Source organism: Microchirus variegatus, assembly GCF_963457635.1.
Source record: "Microchirus variegatus genome assembly, chromosome: 22".
Taxonomy (NCBI): Eukaryota; Metazoa; Chordata; class Actinopteri; order Pleuronectiformes; family Soleidae; genus Microchirus; species Microchirus variegatus.
Window position 1 is genome coordinate 13,496,063 of NC_139823.1, and position 15,451 is coordinate 13,511,513.

Consider the following 15,451-nt stretch of genomic DNA (forward strand, 5'->3'; position numbering starts at 1 on the left):
ATAATGTGGCCTTTAGGTGCCGGTGAGTGGATAAATAACGCGACGAAGTGGCCCGATATACACTCGTACCTGTTCGACACTGAGTCTTCATTCCAAGGAAAACTTAGAGTCTTACACGACTCTGGATGCTTACAAACGTGAACAGTTACAGGATTAGCAACACAACTTGTCCAGATGTTTACCGGCTGCTTCCTACAGCTCCACGAACTATCCTCTGGGAAAGGCGACCAGAACAAGTACGGCGGACAACGTGAGTGTCTTTAAGAGGTTTTTATTCTACACACAACTTAATAGGTTGTAAAACGACAAAGCATACAGCCTCTGGTGCTCAGTTAACGATGAAAAACAGGAAAATATACATGCTCCCCATACCTTCTGGAAAGTTCTACACAACTAGCAAAACAACCGGAGTACATTAGCTTCTAAGCTACGGAAGTTTGACTTAAACCTGAGTTTAATTACGCTGTTGCTCTCAAACATTGTTTTTTAACATTGTTACGCATTGTAATTATTACTTTATTCATGTTAGCTTTTTACCTGAGGCCAAAAATGAACGTAACGGATATGGAGTGAGCACGGCACATTCTTGCTTAATTTATCGTTTGCTCGTTCCAGTCGCTCCTCCTGATGTCTCGCAACGAAAGACGTCTCCGGTTAGCCTTGAAATGGGTGCAAGTCGGTATCCGGTAATACTTCAGGCTTTTGTCTTGTTTCTTTTTTTTATGATTAGTGCAACAGACAGCAACCATAAGCAATGTTGTTGTTGCTCACAATAGCGCTTTCGGCACCCGACATGCGCAGTAGAGAGAGGAACTGACGCCGGCGCAGGCTAATGTTTCCCATAGACTTCAATTCATTATGCTAAGCTAGCGCACAGTGCTGACTACTTTGTAACACAACTCGTTCGGAAGGACGGGGAGACGGTGTGGCTTTGTGGAAAATACTTTTTATTTATGGGGGAAAAGTTCACAGCAAGTCACACGTTTGCGGCGCCTGTGCTGCGCTCAACTTTTCCTCCTCTCTCTCTCTCCCTCCGTGCCTCTCTGTCCAGATGTCTGACCACCGGCTGAAGCCATTTCCGCCCTTTTCCTCCAGCAGCCGCCGCACTAACAATGCCCCACTGCCACAGACTTATATCAACTTTATTCAAAGATGTGTCAAATCGTTTAACACTACGCATTGTGAGCGACTGTTAACGTACCCTTGTTTTCTCCTTTGAAGATGAAATCGTGCAAGTCTGCATGCATGAGAGTTTTTCTTCTTCTTCTTTTAATTATACGGCGGTTAGCATCCATCTGCAGGCGCATTACCGCCCCCTTCTGTTCGGGAGTGTGGACTAGAGACAGGCCACCCTCACACCATACACTCGCGCACACTCTTACCCTACATATTTCCCCCATTTTATCCGATCTTACTATTAAATAGTAAGAAATGTCTTACTATTCTGACTTGTGCTTTCTCCTTCATCTCTCCATGAAAAACTTGCTTAAACAGCTGATTCTGCTCTTGACTTGTGTGGTGTTGTTGGACAGTGTTTCCCAACCCTGGTCCTCAGGGAACACTGCCCTGCCATGTTTTAGATGTTGCACTTTTTTTTTCAATTATTTTCATGTTTCAACTTCTGTTAAAAAAAATAAAATAAAAATAAAACATCTGAAATTTTATGTTTTAACTTTTTGTCATTTAAACCAAATGTTTTTTTTCAACTTTTGTTTTTTTTTAAATTAATGTTTCAACTTTTGTCTTTTTTGTTAGTAATGTTTCAACTTTTGTCAAAATTATCTTCAAACATTATTGCTTCAACTTTTGTTTAAAAAATGTTTTTCAAAAATGTAACGTTTCATCTGAATCAGGTGTTTTTGGAGCAGGGCAACATCTAAAACATGGCAGGGCAGTGTTCCCTGAGGAACAGGCTTGGAAAACACTGGATTGTATGATTGAAGTGTGAAGAAACAAGACATATTGACAACTTAACAATTTATTCATTTAAAACGGCCTTCCTCCTCCTCTTCAGCGGGTAAAAAAGGGGTAACCAGACAAAGAAAAAATACAAGAATTAAATAAAACAAAGGAAAAGCTTATTGTGGTTTTGATGCCAGGATGCAGTAATATTCCAGCTCCAACTTTAATTCCGTGTCAGGAGACGTGACAGCCATCGCAGCCAGAAACCTGTGAAGCAGTGATGATGTGATTATATCACAGCTCGATACAACCTCACACATCAATGTAAATTAGGGCACATTGGGGTTACCTGTCCTGAGTGTTGAGCAGCAGGTCTTGAGCAGACTCGGGGTCTTTCTTTTTGTACGTTTGGAAAAAAGACCAGGTCTCAATGAATCCCATCAGGTTTCTCAATGAGATGAAATGGTTTTCTTCAATATATTTGATCCTGTGTGTGTATATCGACGCAGTACAATATCCATGTGTTATTCCACAGAAGAAGATGGTAAATAATCAAAATAGCAAATGTACGGAAGAGTATTAGGGCCACATGTAAAAAATAATAAATAAAAGCATGAATTCTGACGTTTTTTCTCAGAATTCTCACTTTAATCTCAGAAATCTGACATTTTTCTGAGAATTCTGAGATTAAAGTCAGAATTCATACTGTTTTATGTTTTTTACATGTGCCCCTAATACACTTCCATAAATGATTTTGAACACAACAAATGGATAGCAGATTTCAGCTCTGGTGTAATTAATCTTCTATTACACTCTACCAACAAGAACCAGTGATCGGGGCAGGCTGATGCTGTACAGGACACAGTACCAGAACATCTGAATTGGACTATATTTGAGCACCAAAACCTTTATTTGTGTTCAGGTGCCATGTTCAGAGTCTGTTTTAATGTTTATTGTTAAAAAAGGAACACTTTGATACCTGTCTTTGTCTGGAAAAGTGATGGCAGAGTAAAGATCCTCCAGTTTGTTCTCACATACGGTGACTTGGCTGTTTGCGTGGGGCATTAGTGTCTGCTTCACCTGGGAATTAATGACATTATCATAAATCCATGTTGGCAGTTATTGCATTGTGTGTAGCAGTGGTTTAAATTACATTGTTTGTGTGTTGTCTGTCGGCAAATAGTGACAAAGTTGTATCAGCGACTTTTCACAAGGTTAAAATGTTCATCGTCTCTCCAAAATCACATATTAAAAGATGCTGGTGCTAATCCCACTCAGTCAAAGTGTAAACTGTTGCTAATGTTCAACAAGTGTGCACTCACCTCTTTATAGATATGGGTGAGTTGTTCTCCACAGTTCTTGTAGTGCAGTTTGCTGTTCATATCAGAGCAGCCCATCAGAGCTATACAGCCTCGGGGTTTCAGAACCCGACTTGCTTCAGCCAGGAACTTGTCCTGATCGAACCAGTGAGCTGCTGACGCTGCCGTCAGCAAGTCCACCGAGTTATGTGAAAATGGAAGCTCCTCTGCTGTCCCTTTCCTGCAGATGAAACAGAGAAATCGACCGGTCTGAACATGCAAGTCCAAATACTGGACACAGAGAAACAGCAGCAGACATAGACATGATCAATCCTTCTCTTATCTTTGTGGCCTTTTTGTGAAGGGTAAATCCAAATCCTATGAACAAATAGCCTCTTTTCAGAAGAAAGGTTTTTTTAAGGGTTCTTTGTTACACTAATGGTTCCAGTAAGAACCATTTTGATCCAGATTCCTGATTAAAGGGTTTTAAAAGGGTTCTTTGTGGAACCCTCAAAAGGAAAGGGGTTCAAAAAGGGTTCTCCTATGAGGACAAGCCAAATAACCTTATATGGTTCTACTTAGCACTTTTATTTCTAAGAGTGTAGGGCGCAGTGTGTCATGCACTAGTAGCTACCTGGACCCTACTAGTTGTGCCAAAATGCTACTAGCCAAAATGCTGCTAGTACTACTACTAGTAACAGCAAAATGTCTACTAGTACTCCTAGTGAACATTTGGACCCTTACTAGTACTAATAGTAGGCATTTTGGCACTACTAGAAGGGACCAGAAATAAAAGTGCTCTGTAGAACCATATAAGGTTCTTTGGCTTGTCCTCATAGGGAAACCCTTTTTTGGTTCCAGGTGGAACCATTAGTGATACCAAGGACCCTTTATTCAGGAAAGGGGTTTTAAAGGGTTCTCTGGATCAAAATGCTTCTTACTGGAACCATTAGCGTTACCAAGAACCCTTTCAAAACAAATAGTTCCAGGTAGAACCTCATCCCATGTAGAAGAATACTTTTGGAACCCCTATTTCTAAGAGTGTAGTGCATAACACATGCCTACTAGCATGGCCTAGTAGTGTTACTAGTGCAGCGCAGTAGTTTACTAGTAAGGTTTGTTTGCGCAGTAGTAGGCCAAAAGTGGGACCACTAGTAAGTAAACGTACTAGTAAGACATAGTCATTCTATTAGTGCGCCCTAGCAGTTCTACTATTATGCCAAATTGTCTTACTAGTGAGGACAAAAAGCTTACTAGTACATGGACTTGCTTGCCATATGGAACAGTATGAGCTCTGCAGCAGCAGCACTGTGCAGTGTGACTAAGCCGCCATGTGTTTCACATTCATCCCTGAGCCCTTAGCCTGAAGCAAACCTGGCCTGTTCATCGGGAGTAGCTGCATAACAGATTAACAGCAGCGTCACATACGGCCATGCCCTGTCAAATGCTAGGAAGTTTTGGTCATAATTACCTGTATGTGATGTTGGGGTGACTTTGCACCTCTCTGGCCTCGTCCAGCTGACACTCGCTGACGTCAATTCCCACGACTTCTTTGAAGTGTGGCGCGAACAGTTGAGAATTCTGACCTGTTCCGCATCCTAGATCCACTGCCAGCAAGTGTGGTTGTCCCTTCTGTGAACAGATGCGCAGTACTTTTGTTCTGAGACAAAAGTAACCTTCAGTGCTCCAAACTTTGATAAAACAGTGTGTTGTTCACTCTGAATACATTTAGCTGTACCGTACCTTGTCATCCAAGTACTGAAGAATAATATTTTTGAGCCCAACGGGAGGCGGAAAGCGATACATTTGGTAGATGGAGGCATGATCCTTCCCCTCAAAGAAGCGGTGAGTCATGATGGTGTCTTTTTTTCTCCTTATTACGATCTGAAGTCAACTTGCTTTTAGGGCTGGGCAATATATTTTTTAAATGCGATTCCTTGCTCCGGACAAGCTGCTGACCAGAGCTCTCTGCACTGCTCCTCTTACCCCGCCCCTCTTTCATGCACAGAGAGGGGAGGGGCAGGTACAGACACTCCGCCTCTAGTGATGGGTCGGTCGCGAATGAAACGGCTCTTAGAGTCGGCTCTTTGAAGTGAACGACGGGAGCAGGCTCTTTCTTGGGAGCCGTGTTTTTTTTTGTCACTCTCTCTCTCTCTCTTTTTTTTCTCTTCGCACCGCACGTGATTGGTCAATATGCGCGTGTGCCTTGTGTTTGCGCTGAGCAGCGGGGGGAGGGGCGGTAGTTACACTCGCAGCAGTAACACACGAACAGGGCAGGAGGGAGAAAGAAGAGACAACATCGACACATTAGAAAAAGTATAGTAGATACCTTTACCATAGTAAGAAAATGAGTGACACCAGGAAAAGAAGGAAAATCTGGAACCATTTCAATTTTGTTGACAACACAGTGGCAGAGTGTAGAGTCTGCAAGAAAAGAATATCCTACAGAGCCGGCTCCACAAACAACCTGCACAGCTGAGGCACTTGGTATTTCTAAATGCCAACCTCGACCTTAATTAAAGATCTGGGTGTTCATTTTTTTTCTTTTTGTTTTGCATATTTTAATCTATATTTTATTATGTTGTGGTTTGCAGTGTTTTGTGTTGTTTCACTTTAAATTTGTTTAAAAGGAAAAAGTTGGCAATTGAAATAGTTAAAAGTTGAATTGTAAATAGTTGTTTTTGTATTTTATAATTTATTTTTTACATTTTATGTGGAGTGTATAAAAAAAAGCATATTTATATAATAAACATATATGAATAAAAAGCACGTTTTTTTACTTTAGTAATTAATTTTGTGCATAATTTTATATTGTTGTTGATAAATTAATGAAACCAATAAAACAACCTGAAGAGCCGCTTGGGAGCCGAAAGAGCCGGTTCTTTTTAGTGAGCCGAGCCGAAAGAACCGGTTCTCTAAAAAGAGCCGGAATTCCCATCACTATCCGCTTCACATGGAGAAAGCAGCAATGTCTGCGGAGCGTGCGGAGGAGAGCGTCTGGGTTAGTTAAAGAAAAAGCAGTGGCTCAATCATTTCTAGATGGTTTGGTTGCAAATCATCAGACGAGCAACAAAACCACGCTATATGTAGGGAGTGCCATAAAGCACGTTGCAGAGTGTGTGAAACTGCGCGCTGCAGAAGCCACAGGCGCAAGCCGTCCACGACCCGACAAACTCCAGACAAGTGGTGTGCAATAACAAAAGCGGTGTCCTTTCACGTGGCCAAAGAAACGTTAATGAAAAGCTAATGAAAACGATGGACCCGAGATATGCGCTTCCCAGTCGCAACTATTGTGCACGAGAAGCACTGCCGCAAATGTGACGTAAGACATTCTTGCAAACCGGCTCGCTAACGTCACCCATTTAGCGTCGACCAGCGATATGTGGTCAAGCAACACATGTGACAGCACTACTGTTTATCAAAGTAAAATAAAAGAAGGGGAAATGTTTATTGAGTTGCTGCTCTGTTTCTTGTGCAACTGGTTGAGACTGTTCAGATAAGTTAACAAAAAGGAAAAGGTAATCTGAAGCTGAGGTTTAAAAATGTTTTTCTTAAAATGAGAACTTTATTTTGTTGTCTCTATATATAAATGCTGTCCTTTACTAGGGTTTGTCATATTTTGTTCTTTTATAAGAGAAGAAAATCTGTAATTTGATTTTCAAAAGCCATTTATAGTTGTCAAACTAAAACATTTTGATATTGTACTTTTTTCTCATATACACATATTTATTTCAGAAAAAGATTGGCCTATTTTATAGGCTTTTTTTATTTAAGATATTTTTTTTATTTAAATGTGCACCTTTTGGAGCTTCGATTTTATAAAAGGCACTCCTGTTGCACAGTGTTTATGTTTTCATTTTATTATTATGAGTAGTTTTCAATAAAACTACTCATATTTGGCTTTGACTTTGACTGAACATTTCATTTCACAGTTCTCAAAAAAATATCGGAAAAAATATCGAGATATATATCGTATATCGTAATTCGACCAAAATATATCGAGATATGACTTTTGGTCCATATCGCCCAGCCCTACTTGGTTTCTATGACCTTTGTCTCTTTTATTGAGCAACGCTCTCTTTCTCTTTAGTTACCTTTAGTCTCTTGCCGGCCCGCCTTTAGATTCTGCACAGTTCCTTTCTTATCTTGTAAGTACTTATCTTTTTGGTAAATCGTTCCTCTAAACTGTCTTCTTTACTCACACACACACACAAAACACCCAGCACCTGTAGGGCACAGGTCATGTTCATCCGCCCACAGACGAGAAAATAATCTCTAACTTAAACAGAGTTAAGTTACTGAGTAAACCAAACTGCACAGTGGAGTCGTGCCGAAATGAACATTTCAGTTATACTTTATTTGCACACATTCTGTTCTGTTGTTGTTGATTTCAACACGAGTAATCCTGCTAAAGAAGAGGGATTTGACTTTGTGTCACAGTCCTTCAGTGAGTCGTGCAGTGCACACAGTTCACTGTTACATTTACCGTGTCCTGGAAAAGGTGTAAAAGACAAAGTGTGAAGGCCGCCAAAATAAAGTTGCAGAAGACGACCACATTGCTACGACAGGCTTTTTCCTCACATAAGTTACAGTATATTCTGCTAATCTGCACTGTAAATTTAAAGTAATAAGAAAAAGACATCCTATCCCAAGTATTGGTTCAGAAAAATGCACAACCATAATGTTTTGGTTTGGTTACCTGAGATGGCCCTCTGGGGTAGCACAGTGTGTTTAATTGCTCTTGAGGGGATGATGGAGATAATGACCTGTTGACCATTTGTAACTTAGCCACTCTCCATATTGAAAAACGTGCAGTATTTTTCCTCTTGGGTTCTCATTACGGCTTTGACATCCAAGTCATCATCTAACCGATGTTGCAACATATTTTGAGCTAATAATGTTTGGTGTTGTAGCACCCACAAGGGATTTTGTGGCAGTGATGGCCATTAAGGTGGTCTGTGGGGCTATTTCAAGTTATTACACTAACCTTACATCACATGGCCAGTTGTTTTGAAAAGTGTAAGTGTTTCTCTGAATAACTCCAGCAAAGTAAGAAGAAACTGTCGATGTAGGACAGGGGCCTCAAACTCAGAATGACCCGCGGGCCAGTGAACTTCGAGTTTGGTCAGGAGAGGGGATGAAAATAGTCCAACAGTTTTGGAAAACTTGACACTTTGGTGATTAGAAATTAAAATGACATCTTGATAATGATGTTGCATTTAAAAAAATATTTAGAATAAAAGTGTCTGGCATTTAAATATTGTACATTATTAGACATGAAGTCAAAATAGTGCCTTTATAATCATAATACTTTATTATCTTTATAACAGAATTCAAGTACTACGACTGATATTCGTGCGGTTGTCAACATGTTTTCTCTCTTGACCATTTGCTAAATTGGAAAACATTTTTGTTTTGTTTTGGTTTGGTTACCTGGGATGGCCCTCTGGGGTAGCACAGTGTGTTTAATTGCTCTTGGGGGGATGATGAAGATAATAACCCGTTGACCATTTGTAACTTAGCCACTCTCCATATTGAAAAACATGCCATATTCTGCCCCTTGTGTCCTCATTACGGCTTTGACGTCCAAGTCATCATCTAAGTGGAGTCGAGCCAAACCCATAGTTTTCACTGATCATGACAACTTGACAACAATGACAACAACAAATTAAGTCTAAAGTATCCAAAAATCGAAGTCCAAGTCTGAAGCAGAAACCCAACGACCAAGCTGCTCACCAAGCAGAAAAAACATTTCAACAACAGAAGAAGTAGCCACCAAGCATAGTCATCGGAACCGACTGACACCCTGACTCCCCTGCCCGACGGGCCTTTCAGCTGTGAGCCGCATCGTTCTCTTCATCTTTGGTAGGAATGCATCGTATTCCCTTCCAGACTTGCACCACCACCCAATGGTGAAGTGGTGATACTACAGGACCCTGCCAGGGTTTGCAATATGCGACATGTTATACCTACTTCTGTGTACGAAATAGTTATTTGTCGCCACAATTTAGTTTTTGTCACATTTCGGGGTCCGTAGGCAACAGAGGTGACCCAGCCATCAAGCAGAATTTGAAAGGAAAATAGAACCATATAAGGTTTTTCGGCTTGTCCTCATAGGAGGACCCTTTTTGGCCTTTATAAAAAGGTTCTACCTTGAACCCTTTTAGAGGGTTCCACCAAGAACCCTTTTAAAACCCTTTATTCAGGGAAGGGGTTTTAAAGGGTTCTCTGGATCAACATGGTTCTTACTGGAACCATTAGTGTTACCAAGAACCCTTGAAAAACCCTTTCTTCGGGGAAAAGAAGAAAGGGTTTGTTATGTCCATAACATGAAAAACAAGTTGTGATAAAATTGCTGTGTCTGAAACAACTCTACACGCATAAAAGTAACATTTATAACCTATTCATGTGACTCCATGTGCGGCGCCATTATTCTCCGACTTCATTTTGGTGAAGTGGGTGTAGGCCGATCAGCCCAGACTTTTCTAGTAGGAGGTCCCACTTCGACAGGCATTCCAGTGCACTTTTTGTAGTTGGAGGTAGGATAAGTCCCACGTCCAACTGGTTTGGATGGGCTCTGGAATGTACCATTATTCTTCTGCCAGTTAGTTGTCAAATCAAAGTTCAGACTGTCGGATGGACATTTAAATGACACTTGAGTGGACACCTCTCCATGCAGTGTCAGTCATCTCACTATGGAAATACCCAGTATACATCATACATACAGCTGTACATATTATTAATATAATAATAATGATAACTTTTATTTAGACTCGGAAATATATTGAGGTATTTAGGAGTGTATTTTTCTGTTTTGGCAGCATGAATATTTTAATGCAATAGTGTGTGAGATATACTAGAAAAAATCGAACAGATATACAAAATGCACATGGAGCTGAATTAGATGCTATTTACGTTATGTGTCTCGCAAAAAGACAAAAAAAATAATCGATGAGGATAAATGTTAAAATACGGGCCATTTTCATTTCGTCAAAGTTCTCAGAAGAAGAAAAAAACCCTGCTATAAATCCTAAATATCCTTTTCCATGTTTTGGCCATTGCTTATCACTTTAACCATCTTTCTGAGTTAAGGTGGTTAGAAATGTGTGTTAAAAGTTGTCCCACAGAGTCACGTTTAAAGTATATGCAAATGAATAATGAAAACTCCCCTTCCGTGATGATGATATAAAGATGTTTGTGTGACATGTTTTAACACTGGCGGTTACCTGCTATGCTGCAGAGGACGCAGGGACAGGATAAGGAGCATCTGGGGGAACGGTGAGATGAATGATAATTAAAAAAAACAAAAAAAACCTTGATTTAAAACAATAATAAGTTACTTTCCTAGTTCCTTTTGATGTTAGACGTTATTACAAATGCAAATCTTTTCATTTTGTAACTGTGGAAGTGTTTTTTTCTTCTGTTCAACCCACAGTTGCCTCAAGGAAAGGAAAAAGCAACCAGTGAGGAGCAGGAGAAGGTGCTCTAACTGTGTTTGGTTTATTCATCAAACCATCTTCTGTGTTGTTTATGGAGTAAATGGAACATAATAACAGTTATCCCCCTTATTTCAACCTCACCATGTTTATGAACTTAGGCAGTTACCGCTACCCAACATTTACCCTGTGTCTCCTGTTGTACGCTGCTATCGTCTCAGCTAATCTTGTCATAATACTTGTAATAGCACGGCAGAAAAATCTGCACGAGCCCATGTATATTTTTGTCATGTGCCTCTCCATTAACTCTTTTTACGGCTCTACTGGCTTCTTCGTCAGATTTCTCAGAGACCTTGTGTTTGATACTCATCTGATCTCAAGGTGGGGGTGTTTTACTCAGATCTATGTCATTTACACGTATGCATCCTATGAGCTCACCATTTTAGGCGTCATGGCCTATGATCGGTATGTTGCTGTGTGTCAACCTTTACATTACCACAGCAAAATTAACACAAAGATGGTATCAAAGCTGATAGCCTTAGCCTGGATCTGTCCAGTCCTCTCTGTGTTTGCCTGCCTTTATCTCGCCATCAGACTCCCTCTGTGTGGAAATGAGATACCAAGGGTATTCTGTGCAAACTGGGCTGTTGTAAAACTGTCATGTGTCTCTACTGCGCTCAATAATCTCATGGGTATGCTTGCGACCACAAGCACCGTCTTTCTGCCCTTTGCTTTTGTGCTGTATACGTATGCGCGGATTTTTCTGGTGTGTCGAAAACGCTCTTCGGAGTTCAAGAGCAAAGTCATACAGAGCTGTCTGCCACACATTGTTACATTCGTCAATTACTCCATCATTGTGTTTTGTGACATTGCCCTCAGCAGGCTGAATGTTGAGGAGCTGAATCCATTTCTGGGTGTAATTCTGTCACTGGAGTTTGTTGTGATTCCTCCCATTCTGAACCCTCTTGTGTATGGTCTGAAGTTACCGGAAATTAGAAAACAAATCTCAAGAATGTTGCCATGCTCCAACATGTGTGCTCACGCAGTAAACATAAACAGAAATACAGTCTCCCCGTCCTGATGTGAATTTTTGTCGACTGAGGCCTTTTAATAGAAACATTGCAACATGCAATAATGTCACAGCGATACACAGCGTAAGAACTTAATCTTTTTTGATCTGTAAATGAAATAATTGTAGGGTGGTTTTTTTGTCGATTGATTTAAATAAAAATGTAACCAAATGTAACAAAAACATTCTCTTGATGATGATAAGAGGTGGAAAAAGCATGATGGACAAAGTTAAAGAGTGTTTAAATTGTGATAAGTAAACATGTTTCATGTTATTGTGAAAAGAACCAAGATAAGAAGTTCTTTGCTTATTTTTGATATGTTTTTCCTTAGGGTATATGTTCCCTTTGTCCTACCTAAGTTTTCTATATGCAGGGTTTCCCCCAGAAAACCGGCTAAGCCCGGTGATACCTCTCGGGCCCACCAGCAGCCCACGACGTTTTTAAAAAAACAAACAAAATGAATACAAGTTCACAGGAATTTTTTAAATTATGACTATTATGTGTTATTGTAAGACATATATTAACAATACTTAAACACCAACTATAGAGTCTTACAAAAAGACACTCTTGAAATTAAATAAATCATACATTTTCACTTAAGTTAAGTTAAATATTAGTTAAGTAATCAACCAGTGAATCTTAAAACAAGCCAATGCAATGGTCACATTTAAAAGTAAAATAAAGCAACATAAATATAAAAGTGGTAGTGCCCCTGCCTCATCTGGTGCAGACAAACGGCCCTTTGATTTCTGCTCACCGCCCCTGCGCTGTTCTCTTCTCCCTCTCCTGCGCCGTTCGTCGATCTGCGCTTCTGCGTATCCAAGTGGTCATTTCATATCTAAAGCAGACTGGATCATTTCTCTACGTGTTTTATCCCCACATAAAAATAATGATCTTTATGACGCGGATGGAGTACAGTCGCAATGAAGTGCAGGTGATCCGAGTAGATCTGAGTAAAACTTGGTGATCTTAATCTTTGTGAAAGAAGACGCTTCAACGCTGCAATTAAGGGAATAACAGATGCATCAGATGAGCTGATGTCTTTAGTTAACTGCTCGAAGAGAGAGAATTTTCTCTGGTGTGAAGTGAATGTTGCGGGGAGTTCATAATCTGTGCCGCATGCAGCCAAGTTTGGCTTTTGCGCAGAGACTTTCCAGCGTTAAACAGGTGCTGTTCCACCGTGTTGTAGCTGTGCTTCGACCGCCGAATTATCAGTGCATCCCTAAATATAACATCTTTATTGACAAGAATGATGTAACCGCAATAATGACGCACTTGATAGTGTGACTTGGGTTTCAAACGGCACCTGGACAAGCGTGCGCTGATTACATGGGGCCGCATGCGCTCTTGTTCCCCCGGTATAGAAAAATCTGTGGTGTATAAAAAAAAGTATATTTTAAATAAATAAACAAGCAACGCTTTACCTGCCCCCCCGCCAGGCTTATAATACACTGGGGGAAACCCTGATATGTGGCTCATCTGATGTGTTCATTTCATGCCTTATAATACATTAGTATCTAATATTTTGGGTGTCACTTTATTTTTATAGTCTATTGTTGACCCTCTGCTAGTCATCAACAGATAATCAGTAAGTATCATGTCAACAGGTAATCAGTACTATGATCAGAGTTTAACAACAGGCACTTTTGTACAGGTTTAGGTTTAAAATCTGTCGAGCACAAATATCTACTGGCAGTTGTTATCTGTTGACATGATACTAAATATCTGTTGATTACTTCTCAAACAAAAAAGTGTTACCATATTTTCTTAGAAAAATCAGTTAAAAGGGGGAAAACGTACAGTTATTCATTTCTTCATAGAGAACTTGCTAGCTAAAAAGATAGAGAGCTAGCTAGCTAGCTAGAGAACTAGCTAAAATGATAGCATGCTAACTGATAGATAGATAGATAGATAGATAGATAGATAGATAGATAGATAGATAGATAGATAGATAGATAGATAGATAGATAGATATGTAATTTGATGCACTTTATATATTTAGCCCCTCATAAGAACCCACAGGTGACACATTACAGAGACACGGCATTAAAAACACATGGTATAAAAACAATTTCATGAAACATAAACCAAAGCATGAAAATACCAATTAAAAACACATTAGAATAAAAAAAAAAGAACAATGATATTACAAGCCATTCATATTAGTGTGTTTTAAGTTAGGATTTAAAGAGGTTGAGGTCAGTGATAACACAAATGAAATGGCTTTGCTTAGGTCATCATACGTGATTAAAACGATTAAAAACTACAAATTACTGTCAAGGAAAACAGTCGAGCTGAACCAGACAGACACCAAACTTACCTCCATCCTACACTCTTAGAAATAAAAGTGCTAAGTAGAACCATATAAGGTTATTTGGCTTGTCCTCATAGGAGAACCCTTTTTGGCTCCAGGTAGAAGCTTTTTTATAAAGGTTCCACCTGGAACCCTTTTGGAGGGTTCCACCAAGAACCCTTTTAAAACCCTTCATTCAGGAAAGGGGTTTTAAAGGGTTCTCTGGATCAAAATGGTTCTTACTGGAACCATTAGTTTTACCAAGAACCCTTGAAAAAACACTTTCTTCGGGAAAGGGCTTTTCAGAAGCAAATGGTTCCAGTTAGAACCTCAGCCCTTGTAGAATGACCCTTTTGGAACCTTTATTTGTAAGAGTGTACTACTACTACTACTACTACTTTATTTTGTCACTATTTTACAGTTTTACTTCTGTGCCGTTAACTGTAAAGCACTTTTGTCAGTCTTGGTTGTTTTTTTAAATGTGCTCTAGAAATAAAGTTGAATTGACTTGACTTGATGATTATGCAGCATTAATCACCTTCACCGTTCCCTAACACCAAACACTACTGCCATTAACACCCTGGTTCCATTCTTTATTGCTTATTAGCACTTGGAGTAAGGAACTACCAAGTACTATTATGGTGTTCCTAGTCTACTCAGTGTACCTGTGTTCCTTCGGTCTGTGCCTACACTCTTAGAAATAAGGGTTCCAAAAGGGTCCTTCTACAAAGGGCTGAGGTTCTACCTGGAACCATTTGCTTCTGAAAAACCCTTTCCCGGAGAAAGTGTTTTTCAAGGGTTCTTGGTAACACTAATGGTTCCAGTTCCTTTCCTGAATAAACGGTTTTAAAAGGGTTCTTGGTGGAACCCTCCAAAAGGGCTCCAGCCAAAAAGGGTTCTCCTATGAGGACAAGCCAAAGAACATTATATGGTTCAACTTAGCATTTTTATTTATCAATCCTTAATATCCTTTTCCCTGTTTTGGTCATTGCTTCATCACTTTAACCATCTTTCTGAGTTAAGATGGTTAGAAATGTGTGTGGATGTTTGCAAAAGAATAATTGACCGAGTGTTAAAAGTTGCCCCCCAGAGTCCCATTTAATGTATATGCAAATCAATAGTGAAAACTCCCCTTCTGTGATGTCATTACAGTTTGTGTGACATGTTAAAAACACTGGCAGTTACCTGCTATGCTGCAGAGGACGCAGGGACACGATAAGGAGCATCTGGGAACGGTGAGAAAAAGACAAAAAAAACAATAAATACAACTGAGGCTATGGGATTTGAGTTACTTTCTTGGTTTGATTTTGATGTTAGAGGTTATTAAAATGCAAATTTCCATTTTCGTTCCATTTTGTAACTGTGGAAGTGTTTTTTCTCCTGTTCAACACACAGCTGTCTCAAGTGAAGGAAAAAGCAACCAGTGAGGAGCAGCAGAAGGTGCTCTAACCG

The 15,451-nt window shown here is 39.8% G+C and overlaps 2 protein-coding genes across 2 annotated transcripts; one reads left to right on the forward strand and one right to left on the reverse strand.

The window, feature by feature from the left end:
* Window positions 1-2,078: 2,078 nt before the first annotated feature.
* On the reverse strand, window positions 2,079-5,054 carry LOC310943157 (putative methyltransferase; the record flags this gene model as incomplete). Its single annotated transcript, XM_083908683.1, has 6 exons — window positions 2,079-2,169; window positions 2,252-2,389; window positions 2,882-2,982; window positions 3,225-3,441; window positions 4,672-4,832; window positions 4,944-5,054. 6 exons carry the CDS (start codon window positions 5,052-5,054, stop codon window positions 2,079-2,081), a joined length of 819 nt encoding a protein of 272 aa, XP_083764809.1.
* Window positions 5,055-10,739: 5,685 nt separating this feature from the next.
* LOC310943158 (olfactory receptor 6N2-like) lies at window positions 10,740-15,448 on the forward strand (the record flags this gene model as incomplete). The annotated part of the gene is made up of 3 exons (XM_083908684.1): window positions 10,740-11,681; window positions 15,181-15,234; window positions 15,395-15,448. The coding sequence occupies 3 exons, from the start codon at window positions 10,740-10,742 to the stop codon at window positions 15,446-15,448; spliced, it is 1,050 nt and encodes a 349-aa protein (XP_083764810.1).
* Between the last annotated feature and the right edge of the window lie 3 nt (window positions 15,449-15,451).